General features: G+C 42.0%; 1 protein-coding gene across 2 annotated transcripts in view; it reads left to right on the top strand.

The window, feature by feature from the left end:
- Window positions 1-19,174, top strand: part of MYO16 (myosin XVI) — a 491,281-nt gene that overhangs the window by 454,047 nt on the left and 18,060 nt on the right. For both annotated transcript variants that reach the window (XM_040487087.1, XM_040487086.1), the window contains exon 34: window positions 9,564-9,655. In XM_040487087.1, the coding sequence (XP_040343021.1) occupies window positions 9,564-9,655 (92 nt within the window). The remainder of the gene's footprint in view (window positions 1-9,563; window positions 9,656-19,174) is intronic.

Below are 19,174 nucleotides of genomic sequence, written 5' to 3'. Positions count from 1 at the left end.
GACGTATACAGATACGAGCTTCCTTTTTTTTTTTTTTTTTTTTTTTTGAGATACAATCTTTCTTTTAAGATGGTGAATTTCTGGGGAGTTAGGGTGGCTCAGTCTGTGAAGCATTCACCTCTTGATTTCCTCTCAGGTCATGATCTCACAGTCCTGAGATTTAGCCCTACATCAGGCACACTGGGTGTGAATCCTGTTTAAGATTCTGTCTTTTCCTCTTTCTCTGGCCCCACCCCCAACCGCACATGCACTCACTCTCTCTGAATAAATTAATACATACATACATAAAGTAAAAATTTTTTAAATTAAAAAAAATTAAGATGGTTACTTTCTGAAATCTCTGATGTGAGAAGTAATTCCTTTGTGAGGAGGTAAAGATAACAAAAACAATTGTATACCCTTATATTGAACTTAAATAGTCCTAATATAATAAAAATGGAATTTGAGTGACAATAATAGCCAGCAAGTATGCGACAGAAGTATATTTCACAAGGACTACACTTACCCATTAAGAAAGTAATTAATACCTGTTTTCCTTGCAATTTTGGAGCATTTAAAGATCACCACTAAACAGAAAAAAAAGGAATTTAAAATATGTTAGAATGACCAAAACTGAATACACATCTATTTAAGAAAGATGACCTTATTCTCATTCGTTTTTGCTAAAATTTCACCCAATGTCCTTCTCCCTAGCAACTTGGGTGAAGTTTATCCTACCATAAAGAAAAAGAAAATAGAAACTTCTTGTCACCAAATTATTTACTTTGTCTGTGTCTTGAGTCAAAAGCCAAACGTTATGGCTTGGACAATAATCCTGGAAAACCTCATACAAAAATCTGTTGAGTTTTACTCTAAAAATCAAAGTAAAGTCAAAAACCAATGGAACAGACAAAAAATCCTCTAGCCCCAGGTGGAAATTTTTGTGGAATACATTGCCTGAAATTAATAGTATCACATTAAATATGTAGGGCTCTCGGGCTTCTCAACTTCAGCATCTGACAAATGTTCAGACCCTAGAACACACTACCCCTTAAATCTCATAGGGACCAGAGTTTAAAATAAAGCTAGTTCTGAGTTGTCCTTAATTGATGATCCCTTGGAAATAATCAGGAGCCACACGCACAAAAGGAAAATTATTTCAGTTGGGATTTCAGTCTTTCAAAGCCACTTGCCACGTTTATGTGGTTCTACTTTCATGAACACCATGGATGTCCCGGCTCTTGCCACCTTCTCGTCATCATTACAGCATCGGGCACCGTGCCGTGGATACTTAGCCCTGGGTAAGCAGTTACCGACCGAGGCCATGTTGCATGTTACGTAGGGACCAGTGAGTTCTGTGCAGGGTGTGGAGTCAGAAAACTTCTGCCCATCAGTATGATAAGAACTGACCCGATATGACACCTGTGGCACGCCTGATGTAGGTGTGACCCATCCTCGCTCTGAAAGCGGTTACTGGTACCGATTCCTAATTCACCAGGGATAGTCCGTGTGCTTTCTAAATAAAGGCGCAAGATGGAAATAAATGTTTAAAATAACTTGGGATTCTAATTGAATCAGAAATAGTGTTATTTTTCTAGGAAATGATTTATCTTGAATGCCAGGATCTGCATGCTACCTCTGCTTCCCAGAAATAATTCTCTGTTTGTTCGTTTGCTGAAATATAGTTATGTGTGGGTAATTATAGCTATCGTTTACTTTAACTGCCATCCTTTTACTGATGTGAACACAGACTTAGATCTTTTTTGGTAGACTTAATTATTCCCTGGACTTGTGGTTATTTATCATTAGATTAAAGAACAGTTTTCAGTGTTAGGACATTTTCGTTGCATCACACAAAATATCGTGAGTATAAAGATGTTTATTTCGTGGGGGAAATAAAGACATAAAGAAGTTCCAGCCAGGCCATTTTCTGTTCAGTATGATTTGCTTGCTTGCTGCTCAGTGAATATACATTTTATTGCTGGGCATCAGGAAACAAATGGCAACTAAAGAACACAGTCATTACATTTGATTTTACATTTGTCATTCTGTGAAGACTATCTCTCTTTTTGTTTGCGTTATGTTTATCGTCGGTGCGCAGTAAGGGTTATCTGGGTGTAAAGGGCTTTCCGTGGGGACGGACTGGATGGGACGCTCTGGGACCTGGAACTCTGCATTTCTTGTCGATTCCGTATCGAACCGAGCGCCACTGGAGCACCAAACCCCAGTGATTCTGGAAACATCTAAAACCGGCTGTCGTCAGCACTGCTCGAGGTAGATGTGGAATGTTGGCAGGGCTCCTCTGGTTGGAGCCCGTGAAAAACGCTCACATACACGTTTTACGACACCACTTTGTTTATGGGAATTGTATAGATTCTTTGGAACTCATACTGTTGTCTGGCTCAAAAGCTGACTGCCAGGAGGAAGCAAGCCTTCACTTGGCAATCTGGAATATTGTGCAATTATCTATTTTCAGCAGCAGAAGGTAGCTTTGCAGAGAAAGCCAGCTTCTCAGGCATGTAGAAAGCCCCGCCCCACTCCTCCTGGCTAAAAATATTTTGAAGTCATATTGAATAATTGCTAATTTGGACTCCATTTAATTAAATCTCCTCCACTGTAGTTAAGAAGTCCCGATTAAAAACAGCTGGATTCAAAGGCTGACTGTTCTTTCCTGGCAACGCTGCATTGTTCCTGTTTGCCTGTGCTCAGGCCCCAGCTCTGAGGTCCATTGATTCCATGGCTGTGAGCAAATTACTTAACCTTTCTGGTCCTCTGTTTTCTCGTCTTAGAAATGGGGATAATCAAGGGACCTGCCGTATGGGATTGTTATGAGGATCTGGTACAATGATACCACCCCAAATAGTGCTCTATATACGTTACCTAATACACAGATATCAGAAAAGCTTAGGTTTCTTGGAGCTGGAAGATCACTGAAAAATGTGTCCAATAAAAACAAAAATGCATGATGTCGATAAGGCACAAGGCCGCGAATTAATTTGTCCAAAACCAGACAGACTGTAATGCTAGAATCTATGCTAATGACATCGACCCCAATACACACATGCATAGAGTCAAACTCACATATCATTTTGGTGGAATGAATGGACGTTGGGATTTATGGGAGCGTTCCAGGAAAGGTTCTGTTTAATCCCTTGGAGGGTTCGAAGATTCAAAATAATATAAAGGACAGAATGGCCTGAAGAAGCCTAGTGAGAGGCAGGTGCACATCAGTCACAAAGCATTTATTAAGCACCAGTTGCATGCAGGCATTGTGCAATGCGTGCAGAGCAGTAGGAAGTCTAAGCAAATCACGAGGTGCTCTTTGGGTATAAGCAGAGCACATGTAGAGCATTAGCATTATGTGTCAAGAGAGATCACGGAACAGGGCAGCCAGTGACAAGTGTCAGGTCAACCACACAAAAAAGGAGTGCTCTGGTGTTGCCACCACGTGGAGGAAGAGATTCACGAGGGCTGGGATTTTACAGATGCTCCTGGTGAGGATTGGGATTTCCAAAATGAATGAGATTCAGACTAGAAGGGCACACCTTCCAGGGAAGAAAATATATCTCCGTGGCGGGATGGGAGTGAGCTACTTTGAGGGCGTAGGTCAGTGAATAAGATGGCGTTGAATGCCAGTTCAAAGAGTGTCTCTGGAAGACTGGTCTTTGCTTGGAGAGGGTGGGGCACCATACATCGGCTCTTTTGGAGAAACTTCCCTGATTGTGTTACTCAGGGTGAAGAGTGGAACAAAACCTGAGGTTGGGAACAGCAGGTGTGTGTTGGTCCTGTTAACACCAAGGAGAATGTTCCAGGATGGACTGGGATAGGAGGGAGAGAACAGCGCACTCTTTCACAGAAGAAACAGAGTTCTGAGAGGTTTATCCTGTGGGTTGGGTTTGGAGTTCAAGCGATGAGAAGGACTTCTGGTGGTAGACAGTCGTGACATAAATGCTGGTGATAATTGGGGAGTCTAAGGGGAGCTCCAAGAGGGAAAGATAGGGAAGGCAGGATTTTCACGGGAGCTGGAGAAATGGGGATCATTTGCAGCATCAGAGGAAAAGTTTTTAAGAGAAATGAGGAAAAAAATCTGACCACAAAACCATGTGGAGTGCCAAGCTTTGAGAAACGTACTTTGAGAAGGACCGGCGTGGAGATACGGAATAAATGATCAGAGACGGGAACGCCAGCATGCAGTTTCACAAAAAACCAGGAGAATCATGACTTTGAGATCGGAGGTATTTGGTAAGCTGGGAGGACACGCAAGGAGAATCATATATTGCTATCAACTAAACATACTTGGGTCCCAACAGAGCCTCAGGGATTGTGGCTGGCAGATTCTAAGGGGTTCATTACTTAAGACTCAGAGCCACACCACCCTCTTCAGCCTGCCCTATTCTTCTCTTCTTAGAAGGCTCTACATAAACCCACGGGGTTTTATGCGTAGACTTCACCGCCGCAGAGTCTCTCCCTTTTCAAAATCACCTTACAAACTCAGGGAAGTCCAGGGCCTGGATCCACACTGCACATGATGAGGAGAGTGTCCTAAATACCACTTCCCCTGAGCATCCCGGGGAAGGATGAATTGACAAAGCTCTGAGCAGCACCCACTGCTCAGGGAGAGGAGCAGGGAGCCTCCTCCCTCTACCTGGCCCCTGGATCAAGGCTGATGACTTCCTGACTCCCCCCTGCCAAGCCCCAGTGCCAAACAGCATGTTGTACAGAGTGCTGCCATCTATTACTTGGCCCAGATCAGCAGGTGGGGAATGCCTTCTCGAAGCCTCTGCATGCTTTCTTTGAACAGAAGAGCTGGGTATCTGGGGGGTAGGACAGGGACAGTTTCAGAAGATCTTAGCCCTTGCTCTAATTTGGACAAGCGTGGCTCCTTAAACGGATGGCTTCATATCAAATGGACATGCTTAGCATTTTGAGGCCCACTGTTGCCGCTGTAGTAAGAATGTGTTGAGGACACAGAACTACATCCACTGGGAATTGTCACCACGGAATGGGGTCTGGGGACAAGGCTGTGGCTGCAAGAAAACGAAAGCACGTTCATGAGTATGTGCGAGCAATTGTCCGTGGTAGAAGCCTTCAATAGAAGTCGACAACTAAAGGTTCCAGATTGACCTTCGGTGGCCCCAACGCTGATCAAGAACCTTTCACTTGGTAGGAACACAGTAGAATTCTTTACCCCAAGACTTGGGGCCTTTTCTGGGGTCTTTGGCTGACAGGTGAAATGACACAATTGCTACATCTTTCTTTTCTTTCTTTTTTTCAAAGCTGATGAGAAGTAAATGAAACAAAATTGAAATAACGAACATCCCAAAGCTTGGTCATGGGCACGTGGACTTTCCTTGCATATTCTCTGGACTCTTATATGTGTATGAAATTTCAGTAACAAAAAGTTTGGAAACACTTGTTATCTTGACCAATAAGGTGGCTAAGTTATTGTACCTTTATGTGCCTTTCTTTGGGTACTTAATGAAAATGAACATGTTCATCATTTAGGGGCCATATACTCTCTTTCCTCTCTATGCATATTCTTTTCCCAGATTTTAAAATCTGACAGTAGGTCCTTTATTTTGATTTGTAGGATGTTTTAAGAACAATAGAGCCTTTTATTTAGTGTATTTAAATGTTCTGTATTCTTTTTCATTTTTTAATATTTTATATTTATCTATAAAATTTATGTAAAATATTTTTATGTGTATAAATGCTTATGATTTTTGGCATATGTTTATTTTTAAATGTTCAAATAGAGATAGTAATACATTTTTCCTCCACATTCTTTTTTTGTTCTGGTGTCACTTTTAGATTATTTGCCTTTAACACATGCTGCTTCCGATATGACAATAAGATAGAAATCTTTTTGGTCAAAAACAAAGCGGAACAAAACTCTGCCTTCTAACATCGTCTGCACCTCCAGGGCTGCCTGGCTATTACTTTATCTGCTGCTTCCACTTGCTGGGTATATTGGCCCAAGTGGGGTTCTCCCACCTGTTTGCTATAGACATCCAGGCAGGGTTTTCTGCACCCCAGGCTGGTCAGTCTCAGCTTCTCCCCCAACCTGCACCTGCCCAAGGGGAGGAGATACCATCCACACCAAGGTTTCCAGCACCGCTTTCTTCTCCCTGACCCCCCCCCCTCCACACCGGGGTCCCCACACATTCACCTGCCCCACACTGACACCCTCTGTCCCTACCCTGGTGACCCTGCCACAGGTTCTGGGATCAGTGATTTCTTTAGTCAACAGGTAAGATATGCCTCTTCACTCACCACTCAGGTAAAATGGCGTCATATCCCATCCCCTCTGGAAACCCACAGTGTTGTCCGTGGCTTACAGGCTACTGTCAGACATCTGTGAGATGGCATGTGAAGTGCTTGCCCTTGATCTCTCTACCTTCCAGCACATTCTGCAGGGGCCCCCACTGACCACACCCTCTCAGTGGTCCTTTCCTGAGGCATGGAACCATCTGGAACTTCTTCCCTGGAGCTCTCCCAAGGAGGCCCATCTCACCTTCTTGACCATTCGGAGCCTTCTCATCCCGGAGTGCCCAGACCCTTTGGCGTCCCCACCATCACATTCCCCTAATCCCCTCCATCATAATTCATCCCTGCTCTCTCCAGGATGCTAACCCACAAATCACCCTGCTGTGTGTTCTGGTGGAAGGCCACTCCTGTGCAATGGCAGGACTTTCCTTTAGTCATTGTATTTCCCAGTGCCTTATTCAGACAATGACCACAAATACTTCTTAACTTTCTTTATGACGTGATATATAGCACATTAGGCTATTGATTTGGCTCTGAGTTTGTATCCTCGGCACACTGAGTTTCTGTTTTATTTGGGGCACAAACTTCTGATTTATAATTTAGTTTTGGAAAATGGATGACAGCTTTCTTCCCCACCGTCCAATTCCTGGAACCCAGTGCTCCAGAAGGTGGACGTCTGTCCTTGCTCGTCAGTCAGCTCTCTGTTTCCCCCACCAGCCCCCACAGCTCTGACACTCCTGCTACACATGAATCCCGGACTCGGCTGTGCCCTCCTGCCTGGACACCCAGTTTTTGCTGACTCCCTGCTTGTTTGGATGCCTGGGATTCCAATTTGTGACTGATCTCGGATGTCCATCATTCCTCCCTCCTGGTTTAGTTTCCAGATCACTCAAACACTGATCGATTGGCCCCTTTCCCACACCTGTTATGCCAGTCTCTGACATAATTTCCCCTGGCCAACTTCAGACATTGCTGTTGCTTGTGGCCAGGACCCATCTTGCCCCATGACTTCCATGTGTAGGCCTGTCCCTTTCCAGGTGCTGGCCCCAGTGTGCCTGGTCTCGATGAAGCTAACCTTTCCATGCCAAGGCCTTTGTATCTGTAACAGGAAGATTGACTGGGGGTAGGGGGGCTTGTTATGTGCTGATAGGGTTCTGTGGACTTCCTGGGGAGCTCACTCACTCCTGATCTGAAAAAGCGTGCAGTGATTTCCCAATGATCTTGAATTTGGGAAGCCTGTATATGTCTGATCAATTATACCATACTGGTTAATTACAATTTTAGAGAAGAGCAGCTATCACTTCATAATTTAAGGCCCCTGGATTGAGCTCATTCCGTCAGGTAATTTTCCTCTTTTCATGTTTCCATCTTTTTTTTTTTAATATGAAACTTATTGTCAAATTGGTTTCCATGCAACACCCAGTGTTCATCCCAACAGGTGCCCTCCTCAATGCCCATCACCCACTTTCCCCTCCCTCCCCACCCCCCATCAACCCTCAGTTTGTTCTCAGTCTTTAAGCGTCTCTTATGCTTTGGCTCCCTCCCTCTTCCACTTTTTTCTTCCTTCCCCTCCCCCATGGTCTTCTGTTAAGTTTCTCAGGATCCACATAAGAGTGAAAACATATGGTGTCTTTCTCTGCCTGACTTATTTCACTTAGCATAATACCTTCCAGTTCTATCCACATTGCTGCAAATGGCCAGATCTCATTCTTTCTCATTGCCAAGTAGTCTTCCATTGTGTATATAAACCACATCTTCTTTCTCCATTTGTCAGTTAGACATTTAGGCTCTTTCCATAATTTGGCTATTGTTGAAAGTGCTGCTATAAACGCTGGGGTACAGTGCCCCTATGCATCAACACTCCTGTATCCCTTGGGTAAATTCTTAGCAGTGCTATTGCTGGGTCATAGGGTAGATCTATTTTTAATTTTCTGAGGAACCTCCACACTGTTTTCCAGAGTGTCTGCACCAGTTTGCATTCCCACCAACAGTGCAAGAGGGTTCCCGTTTCTCCACATCCTCGCCAGCATCTGCAGTCTCCTGATTTGTTCATTTTAGCCACTCTGACTGGTGTGAGGTGGTATCTGAGTCTGGCTTTGATTTGTATTTCCCTGATAAGGAGTGACATTGAGCATCTTTTCATGTGCCTATTGGCTATCTGGATGTCTTCTTTAGAGAAGTGTCTATTCATGTCTTCTGCCCATTTCTTCACTGGATTATTTGTTTTTTGGGTGTGGAGTTTGGTGAGTTCTTTATAAATTTTGGATACTAGCCCTTTGTCTGATATGTCATTTGCAAACACCTTTTCCCTTTCTTTCGGTTGCCTTTTAGTTTTGTTGATTGTTTCCTTTGCAGTGCAGAAACTTTTTATCTTCATGAGGTCCCAGTCATTCATTTTTGCTTTTATCTTTATAAAAAAGTCACTTGTGATGACTCTCAACCCCTGTCTCCTGTTGGTGCTGAGTCAGCGGTGGTTTTGCCACCAGGGGGACATTTTTTGGCTGTCTCAGTTGTGAGGTGCTACTACCTTATAGGGCAGAGCCTAGAGATGCTGCTAACCATCCCACAGTGCACAGGGCAGCCCCACAATGGAGAAACTTCCAGCCCAAAGCGCCAGCTGCGCTGAGGTGGAGAAACCCTGTTTCTATCGTGAGGGATCACTGATAAAATCCTCTGGTGCCTATGGGGACTTCTGTAGTATTTCAGTGGGGGCTATCCATGTCCTTGAACCCTCTATTTGTCCTGCAAGGCTGGTGATGAATTGGTCTGCTGGGGGTGGGCAGCTACCATGGCCTTTTCCTCATAGGAGTCCACCAACCCCTTCCTCCCCATTGTGTGTGAACACTAGCCAATGGAGTTCGTGTGACGTGTAGACTCGATAATGTCTGGTCTGTCCTCCACTCCCCTCTTCTCCTCCCTGCGGCCCAAATGAGATGCCAACTTTCCACTGTAGTGGCCCAAGGTACCCGTTCACTCTCTGAGGCCCTTAGGCTCCTCCCACTGCTGTCGCTGCTTCACCAAACCATCCTCAGTTTCCCCTACAGTACTTCTCTGCTCACTTTGTGCCATTATGGAACATTTCCTCACCATCCCTTCATTGCTGTTTTCAACATCCTGCATCTTTTATTTAATGGAATTGCAACAGTATTTTGTGTTCCCATGTTTCCTTAGGAAATTTTTATCCAATGAGTATTTGCTGACCATCATTTCCACCCATGAGATGTAAAAAGTAGACTTTTTTTGCAGTAAGTACACAGCTTTTTTTATTTGGGGGAAGGACACCCAACTTAACCTCGACTTGGTGTTGACCTCAACAGGTTTACCTGAAGAAGAGGGATTCCCCAGATTTTCTGTGAGCACCTTCACGACCTCATCATTTCAGAGACAGAGAGAGACCCACACCACTCAGGTAAGGACCCTCAGATATTCACATTTGAGTGACAGCTGGAAATAAGTTACGACCAGAGACTTGGTGTGGTGTGACCAAGAATGTATGTTCCTCCTGGACTAGACCACACGGTTGCTCTCACTCCGGCCCTAAGTTATCTCCAGCTCAACATCCCTCTTTCTCTCTGTCAGCAGACTCCAGCTCTCTGCTGGTTAGAAGGGGAAGAAGAAGAAGAATGCCCAAAACAAACAAAATGTAATACTTTTAAATTGAATATTGTAGACATAATTTATGTTGTGGTCTTTAAAAAATCACTGTCAGATGAAGACGATGTTACGTCCACCGAGTGATGCTAACACAGTTTCCGCATTTGACCTCGGCTAAAATAGGACTCTGAAGGCAAAGCGCACAGAAATAAAATGCTTGAGGCACCTGTGGTGTTACGGCATGCCATCCTATCTCGTTGACTGCCTCTAAATTCCACATAGCCCCGATTGATTTAAAATATAGCATATGGGGGCACATGGTCAAGCACATGACTCTGGATCTTGGGGTCGTGAGTTCAGGCCCCACGTGGGCATAGAGCTTACTTTAGGGGCACCCGGGTGGCTCAGTTGGTTAAGCATTCGACTCTTGATTCCGGCTCAGATCATGATCTCACGGTTCCTGGGATCAAGCCCCACATCGGGCTGTGCACTGACCACAGGGATACTGCTTGGGATTCTCCCTCTTTCTCTCTCTGCCCATCCCCCACTTGTGTTTTCTCTCTCTCTCTCTCTCTCTCTCTGTCTCTGTCTCTCTGTCTCTCTCTCTCAAAATGCATAAACATAAAAAAATAGGTAAATAAAATGTATCGTATGATCAGGACACTATAAAGCCAAAATGAGATTACAGTTCACAAAGCCGTTTTTGACATGTTTCAGTGATTTTGTGTATATGCTTAATGTGTTTGGCTTTAAAAAGTTCACCAAACTAAAGAAGATTATCGCTTCAAGAAAAAAGCAAACAACAACAAAAAAACCAACGACACCACTAGTGTGTTTAGAAAGAAAAAGGATTTATATCATATAATTTAGTGTTCTTTTAATGCTGAATTTTAAAATATTTAAAATACTGTTTTTGGTCATTATCTTCAAAAAGATGACTTTGCATTTCAAGGTGAAACATGCCCAACAATGTATCAAAGAGCTTGTTATCAACAGGGTCAAAATTATTGCTTTAGCAACAGGGTTCTTATTTTGTATGGAGCTATAGTACCACTTTGATGATGTCAAATATCTACATCAAAATCTTTTTTAAAAACTCAGTGGAGTATCCAGATGCTTCCATAAAGTCGACAACCCAGCCACTGATCTGTTTTCCTCTGCATACTTGGCATTATATAGATAAGTCTATTGGCATCAGCTGAGATTTTTTCCCAATAACACTGGTGAGGTAGTGAGAAAAATCAATAACTTTAATCTTAAAAATAAATCTTACAGTATGCAATCGGCTCAAATCACTTGCACTGATGTATAGGTACTGAAATAGAAAGAAAATGCTGATAGGCTACAATAACGGATCGTCCTATCTCCCCTCTGGTCCTTAGAGGTGTATTGACTTTACTTTGTAAGCCTTACAGATGCTTTATCTGAGAGAATTCACAGGGGGAGCCTACTTGTAAGGAACACTGGTTTGATTTTTATTAGAAGACTGACTCCTATACTTCAGAGCACAGATGCCGGCCACCTGACACCCTTTCCGGGGCTCCCACTATAACGTGGTTCATAGAGAAAGGGTTAATTTTGAAAGAAGGTAACTTTTTCCCTGGTCTTGCACGGGTTTGGCTAAGAAGCAAATAGAGATGGGAAAGATCATGAGGAATTAGTGTCCATTCCTACCTGTCAGCGGGGACTTTTTGTTCAGATGCAAACAGTCTTGGCTTGCAGTCATCTCACAGTGCCTTTCTTCAAGGGAGCAGGAAACCAGGCTCATTTTCTTCCCTGTAAAGTGTGGGGATTCTCATGCTAGGACACGTTTCTCGCTGTTGAAAAGCTGTAAGAGTTATGTGAAATTGCGCATTTAATGGCCACACGTCTTTCTGCGAAAACGACTCTTGTGTGACATATTCCACAGGAAATATGGACACATACAGGCATATCGCATTTTAAATTTTCTACTAATGCAATTAGATTAGAATTCTATAAAATCAGCCCTCGACTGATTGGGTATGTAGCAGTAAAATTAAATGTTGACTACAAATTGAATTTCTCTTTGTGGAGGTCTAGAGTTTAATTGGCATCATCAAGGATTTTAGTGAAATCCCTTTAAGAAAGATAAAATGCGTGTGCATTATTGTAGATAAAGAAAACAGGAAACAGATTCAGTCATTTGCCAAAGATCATAGGGAAAATTCGGAGTGCATGGTTTGAATGGATATCAAGATCATATGTCCTATTCCTGAGAATGAATGTGACCAAAACCCATTAATAGCACTGCAGGAGTCATCCAACTTTTTCACACAGTTTGAAGACTTTTTGGTCAGGACAAAAACCTAAGTAGCCATGGTGGACATTTATGACTTGGCTTTTTAGCTGCCAGTCACATGCTGAGATTTCTCACGATGAAAACAGAAAGGGAGAGGCTCAATCCTTCCTTCCCTCCTTTGTGAGGTAGACGATACGTGTGAGGGGGGCTCAGCCAATCTGTCAACCGTGGATTATGGCGTGAGAGACATATGATGGAAGGGACGAGAAGAGTAGATGTCACCAAGGAGGTGACATGTGGCAGAGGTGACTTCCCTCTGGGGCAGCTGTTAGGCAGTGTTACGATGACCTCCGGGCACTGAATCCACTTGGATTCCTGCCCACTTGCCACACACTTTCCTTCTCACTCCAGTCTCTCTCTCTCACCTTCCAGTGAAGGTCCGACCTGTTCAGATGTCCAGAATTACTTTTCATGGCTCGCAAATAACAATTTTCACTGACACCGATATAGACGTGGAACGTTTTCTCATGAGGGTAGCGCCTCAGCAAAGACTAGTAGTCTCTTTCCTCAAGGTGCAGGGGAGAGACAATGTAGTTTATGTTCTTTTCCATCATAACATTTCTTACAATTTTAAAAACATAATGACTTCACAGAAATGTAGTAAAAACAGGGGCGCCTGGGTGGCTCCGTCGGGTAAGCATCCAACTTCAGCTCAAGTCATGATCTCACTCTTCGTGGGTTCAAGCCCCACGTTGTGCTCTGTGCTGACAGCTCAGAGCCTGGAGCCTGTTTCAGATTCTGCCTCTCCCCCTCTCTCTACCCCTCCCTTGCTCGCATTCTGTCTCTCTCTCTTTCTCAAAAATAAACTTAAACAATTTTTAAAAAGTAGTGAAAATATATTGCCCTTGAAATATTTGAAAATAATGAAAGCTGGGACCTTAGCCGTATCGTGAATGTGGCTGTGTTCGTTGTTGCTCCTTATAGCGAAGGCTCTGTAGGTCCTTGCTGTGGAGCAAAATAGAATAGCCATGACCTTACACAGCCAGCAGTGAGTGCGTGATACCTTGCAATCCCGCACGCTGGCCCTGATGAGGGCTTTGTGGCACTTCCCAGCGCTCAACTCTGCAATCCCAGAGATCCAGGTCGGTTTTGAAATTAGATGGTGTTTATAAAAATAATATGCCATTTATCTACTGGCTATTTTATGAGATGTATAGTAGCTTTTTTAAAAGAGTGTGTGCCATTTGGCATGAAAAAAGATCCGTCCGAAGTAACGCAGCGGCAGGAGACTCAGCAGTGAGGGAAACACTGAGAGCACCTTCCAACCCAGAGTGACTTAGCTCTTTTGGCCGTGATTGCAGCCCTCTGCTGACTCAGAAGGCCGGGTAACCTGACACAGGAACCCCGTGGATTATAAATAGAGCAAAATCATGAACCCCGTGGGGGAGGGACCCAAAGGCAGGAGGGTACAAGGAGGGAAGGGATAAAATAAAATTCTCAGTTCTTGCCCTCAGCCTGAAGTCGATTTATACACCTGTTTAGGGCTCTACACCTACTATTGACAAATGGGCCACTTTCTTTTTTCACTTGAGCGTACCTTATGTATGTACATTCTCATTTTACCTTTACCACCGTCCACTTCTCGCCATTGATTCCTCTCAGGTTTTGTTCTCCTCGACGACATTGTGTGGTTCATGATCTTTGAGTTTCATTGTGGGCAGTTATCATATTACTTACCCAACTTTTTGTTATGATTTTTTAAAGAGCATAAAAAGTTATCATTAATATCTATCATATTCAAATATCCATCGTAAGAAATCATTGGTGGTCTCGGATAAAAGAGTGGCAGTCTAGCACCCAAGAGCTTCATGAGTATTTAGCCCACTCAGACCACCGCCACCAAAGAAAGCAGAAACGTAATCAATGTCAATTGATCCACAGTCAAGAGACAAATTGTTATGTGGTTTGTTTTACTGAACCAGCAAAGAAACCTTTTTGTAATGTCACATATCAACAAAGTGAAGACTGGTGGGGGCACTAAATAAAGCCAGTGCCTTCTCAGTATTTCATCGTATTTGTCACGTGAATGCCTGATAGGTATCATGGCAGAGAAACAGTGCTAGATAAAATCACAAAATGTAGACACACTCAATCATTAAGGGAGGATTCTAAAGCGCATGGTGGGAAATAGAAATTAGATAACTGTTTCAAAAGGTAAGGTATAAATATTTCATTTATAAGCTGCAAACACGAGACAAGACATATCATGGGAAGCTCGTTCACACAGCTGATTCAGGGAAGGCAGTAAATTAATTTGATGGTATGAGTTGAGTGGCAGCATTTTCAAAAGAGAAGGGAAGAATCCTGTATAGTTATAGAGAAACTTGTGAAATAAAAGACAAAAGCAGATCTCCTATTTTGTATTTTTCCTCCATAAAATTGCACCCTGTGTCTCTCCCAAATGCATTCAAATGCATATTTTTCTAGTGAACACGTTGACTATTATCAATGAGGAGATAATTCAGTTTTAAGAAATATGAGAAGAATGCAAAATAAGAAGGTCTTGTGATATCTCTCCATGCTCACCTTACAGATGGGAAGGCTATAGTGAGTCAATACCACTGTATGAGGGAGGAAGTAACATTGCATCTGAGAAAATGTGGTTGAGTACAAATTCTAGTTAACTTAGGAACTGCACTATTCCCTTAAAAAGATTTAATTTTGGGGGCGCCTGGGTGGCGCAGTTAAGCGTCCGACTTCAGCCAGGTCACGATCTCGCGGTCCGGGAGTTCGAGCCCCGCGTCGGGCTCTGGGCTGATGGCTCAGAGCCTGGAGCCTGTTTCCGATTCTGTGTCTCCCTCTCTCTCTGCCCCTCCCCCATTCATGCTCTGTCTCTCTCTGTCCCAAAAATAAATAAACGTTGAAAAAAAAATTAAAAAAAAAAGATTTAATTTTTAAAATTAAAAGAAAAGAAAAAACTAAAAGAAAAAGGAAAACAAAACTAAAGAGAAAAAGAAAAAACAAAATTTATGGGTATAAATGCCATAACTGTTATTTAGCAGGTAGGTACAGAACGTAGCAGTTAGTTTTCAAATTGATTAAAGAAAATACCTGTAACATGTCAAGCCTGCAGCCTGCCATACAACAAGTGCGTATAAACAATGTTTGCTATGTTATCTTGGTGTTCTTTTTTTTTTTTCAAGGTCAGTATTCTGAACATCAATTCTGATTCTAACATAGTAGACGCTATCTAAAATATATAGGGGGTTACACAGAACCAGCATGACACAGCACTTCTCTGGGATTTTGATAAAATGTGGCTGGCATGTATGTGATTTTCAAAAACATTTTGCTGTGGAATACTATATATTTGGGGGAGGGAGCACAGTGATGAGTAAAACACCCAACTTCAATAAATCGTTACATTTCATCATATCTGCTCTGGCACCATATATTTTAGAGAAATCTATATCCCATCCCCACCTGCCATGCCGGGGTGAATCCCATCCGGAAATTAGGGCATAACCCTCCATCCATGTTTGCACTTTTACTAATATGAATGTACCCATAAATTATATCATGTCCGTAAGTAAAAATGGATGATTCGTATGCTTTTACAGTGTACATAAAGGTGTCACTCTGAACTGATTTGCGAATTATTTTCTACTTGTTGAGGTGTTTTGTCCCCCATTTGGATGCATGGTGCTCTCATTTGCTGTTTCATTCTGAGTATTAGCTCAAGGTTAAATGTAAAGCCTTAACGTGGAGCGGTAGGAGGGAGGCAGTAGGAAGGGAGATTACAGGGGACACACTCACAGGCTCTGAGCACAACATTGCGTTCAAGTTCCCTCAGCAAGCCCAGGAGAGAGCAAGTCCATTGGAAGAGGCAAGGCCTTAGGAACACCCTGCCCCAGCGGGAAGGGTGGGTCTCGCCTTGCTGCCACCCCCAGCCTCAGGGGACAGCAGTGCCTCTGGCAGCCAGACTGTCTTCCTCCAGATCCTCACAAGGTGGTTGGACGTGTCTCTCGGGGTCCTGAGAATCTTAATCCAGTGAGCTCTATGAAAGATGCACGGGGATGTACTGAATGTCCAGGGACAATATGGCAGTACGGACTTAGATGCACAAACATTTGCCAGAGGGCTACAACCAGGGCTTTGGCACAGATCCTTACTGGTGCCTCTAGAAGCTCCCTTTCAACACCAAAAAAATTTTTTTTAATTAAAAACATAACTGTAGGTGTCAATATGCCTCCTCCAGTTTAAACTTTTCCCAGAAAGAGGGTTTCCATAGATATATTCATGACATTTCTTAAAAACAACATGTTTGCAGTTTGACAAAGTGGAGTGGAAAACTTGATCAAAAGCAAGTTTCCAAATTATTACTGTTACAGACAGTGCTACGGTGAAGATCATAGAATGTGCCCCTAACTTGTAATTTAGGGGGAAAAAAATCCAAAGGTTTCCCCTAGAAATGGAAATACTGCATTTCTGAGGGTGCACATTTTCAACCATAGGAGTTACTGCCAATAATTCCCCAAAATAGTTGAACACACCTCTAAAAGGGAATGTTTCTCCCCCAACTTTTTTTCCTGAAAGTCGCTTGGTTTAATTAATCTTTCTTTTTTAATTTTTCAATTTAATTTTATTTTTTTTAATGATGTGGTAAGTGTAAAACAGATCTTATTATGGCTTTGTCTTACATTTCCCTGGTTGCCGTCGAGCGTTTTCATATGTCCTCAGACCTAGTAGCCCAAAGATATCCTTTTCCTATTTCCGAACTGGTTTGCGTGAGTTTCTAGAGGACTTGAAAGAATTCTTTACATATTCTGAATAATATTCCCCGTCAGTCACTTGCATGGCAAACACTTTGGTTATAGTGTTTTCTTTTTTTTTTTTTTTAATTTTTTTTAATGTTTTTATTTATTTTTGTGACAGAGAGAGACAGAGCATGAGCAGGGGAGGGGCAGAGAGAGAGGGAGACACAGAACCGGAAGCAGGCTCCAGGCTCTGAGCTGTCAGCACAGAGCCCGATGCAGGGCTCGAACCCACAGACTGTGAGATCATGACCTGAGCCAAAGTCGGATGCTTAACCGACTGAGCCACCCAGGTGCCCCTGGTTATAGTGTTTTCTTAGTCTAACCAGAAGTCTGTCAACTTCATTGATCTTTTAAAAACAGCTTTTGATTGTATTGATATTCTCTATTATTTTTCTGCTTCATTGATTTCTGTGCTCTTTAATATTTCCTTCCTTTTGCTTGCTTTGGGTATAATTGGTTCTATTTCTAGTTTCTTAAATAGCAAGTGTAGAACATTGATTTCATGCCTTCTGTTTTTTCTAATAGTATTTAATGTAGTACACTCCCATCTCTGGCTATGTTACCTGTGTTCTGAAAATTCTGATAGTTTTGCTTTTATTTTCATTCAATTCATGCTTTCTGATTTCTCTTAGGGTTTCCTCTTTGACTAATGTTGTTGCCTTCCAAACATTGGAGGACTTTCCAGATATCTTTCTGGTTTTTTATTTCTAGTTTAGCTGCATTATGATCTCAGAATATATACTTTCCATAATTTCAGTTCTCTTCAATTTATCAGGAATTACTTTATGGCCCAGAATAGGGTCTATCTGGGTGGAATTTCCATGGAAAGGAGTATCCTGCTATTGTCATATAGTGATCTGGAAATGTCTGTTGGGTCAAGTTGATTGACCGTGTTGTGTGGGGCTTCTGTATTGTGACTGATTTTCTGTCCACTTCTTCCACTGAATACTGAGAGAAGAGTACCCTGAGTCTCCATCTATAATTGAGATTTTGGCTACTTTTCCTTTCAGGTTAATCAGTTTTTACCTTATATATTTGGAAGTTTTGTCATTAGGTGTGTAGACCTTGAAGAGTATTGCATCTTTTTGATGAATAGATCTGTTTATCATTTGTACTTCTGATAATTAATATTCCTTTTCCTGAGGTCTTCTTTGACTGAAATTAAAATAACCATTCTTTTGATCATTGTGTGCAAGGTATGTTTTTCCATTCATTTAATTACTTTTAAACAGCTTTATTAAGATATAATTCACATACCATACAGTTCACACCTTTAAACTATACAATCCAGGGTTCTTTAGTAAGCTGTTAGGGTTATGCAACTATTATCAGAACTATTAACCCCCTCACCATCCCAATGAAAATCCATGCCTTTACTTTTAACCTATTTATGTCTCTATATTTAACTTGTGATTTTTATAAATAATATATAGATGTGTCTTGTTTATTTTTTATCCAGTCTGATAGTCTTTGTATTTTATTTGGTGTGTTCAGACCATTTACATTTAATGTAATTATGGATGTGATTGGATTTTGGTCTGTCCATTTTATGTTTTTCTGTTTCTCACCACCGTTTTTGTTCTTCTTCTATTTCCCAATAATGCTTTCTTTCAGATTATTTGAGTATTTTTAAGTCCTCTATTTTAATTTATCTGTTGGCATTTCAGCTATATGTCTTTGTGTGTGTTTTCTTGGTAGTTGATTTAGCAATTGTAATATATACACACCTGTCACTCTATTTGCAGTCAACCGTATCATTCCTTTTAACCTCTTTCGCTGATCTTTACTTTATCATCACCACATATGCTACATCTACATACGTTTACACAGTTATAAATATATTACATCTACATTCTTTATAACTGTCACATATTTTACATCTACGTAATTGTTGTCAGAAACGTTGTATCTGCATACATTGAACACATTCTCCTAGGAGGTGTTATAAGTTTTGCCTTAAACTGTCATGCACGCTTCAGACAACGTCAGTAGAGAAAAATCTTCTTTTTATTATCCCAGTACTTACCATTTCTATAGCTTCACTCCTTCTAGTTCCATTTCCATCAGCCTCAAGAACTTCCTAGTTTTCCTTAATCCGAGTGTGTCCTTATTCTGCGTGCATTCTCCAAATTTGGATTTCCCTCCACAGTTCACTTGTTTTGGTTTACTTTTCTGGTCCTCAGATAGATGTGTGTTTTGTCCAAAGTTTAGATATAATTACTGAGAGAAATAGGCAGAGGTGGGCTTCTTTCATTGT

The sequence above is a fragment of the Herpailurus yagouaroundi genome, unplaced genomic scaffold (assembly GCF_014898765.1).
Source record: "Herpailurus yagouaroundi ecotype Mexico unplaced genomic scaffold, PumYag 164, whole genome shotgun sequence".
NCBI lineage: Eukaryota > Metazoa > Chordata > Mammalia > Carnivora > Felidae > Herpailurus > Herpailurus yagouaroundi.
The sequence above is the reverse complement of the archived record's forward strand: the minus strand, read 5'-3'. Positions and strand labels throughout refer to the sequence as shown.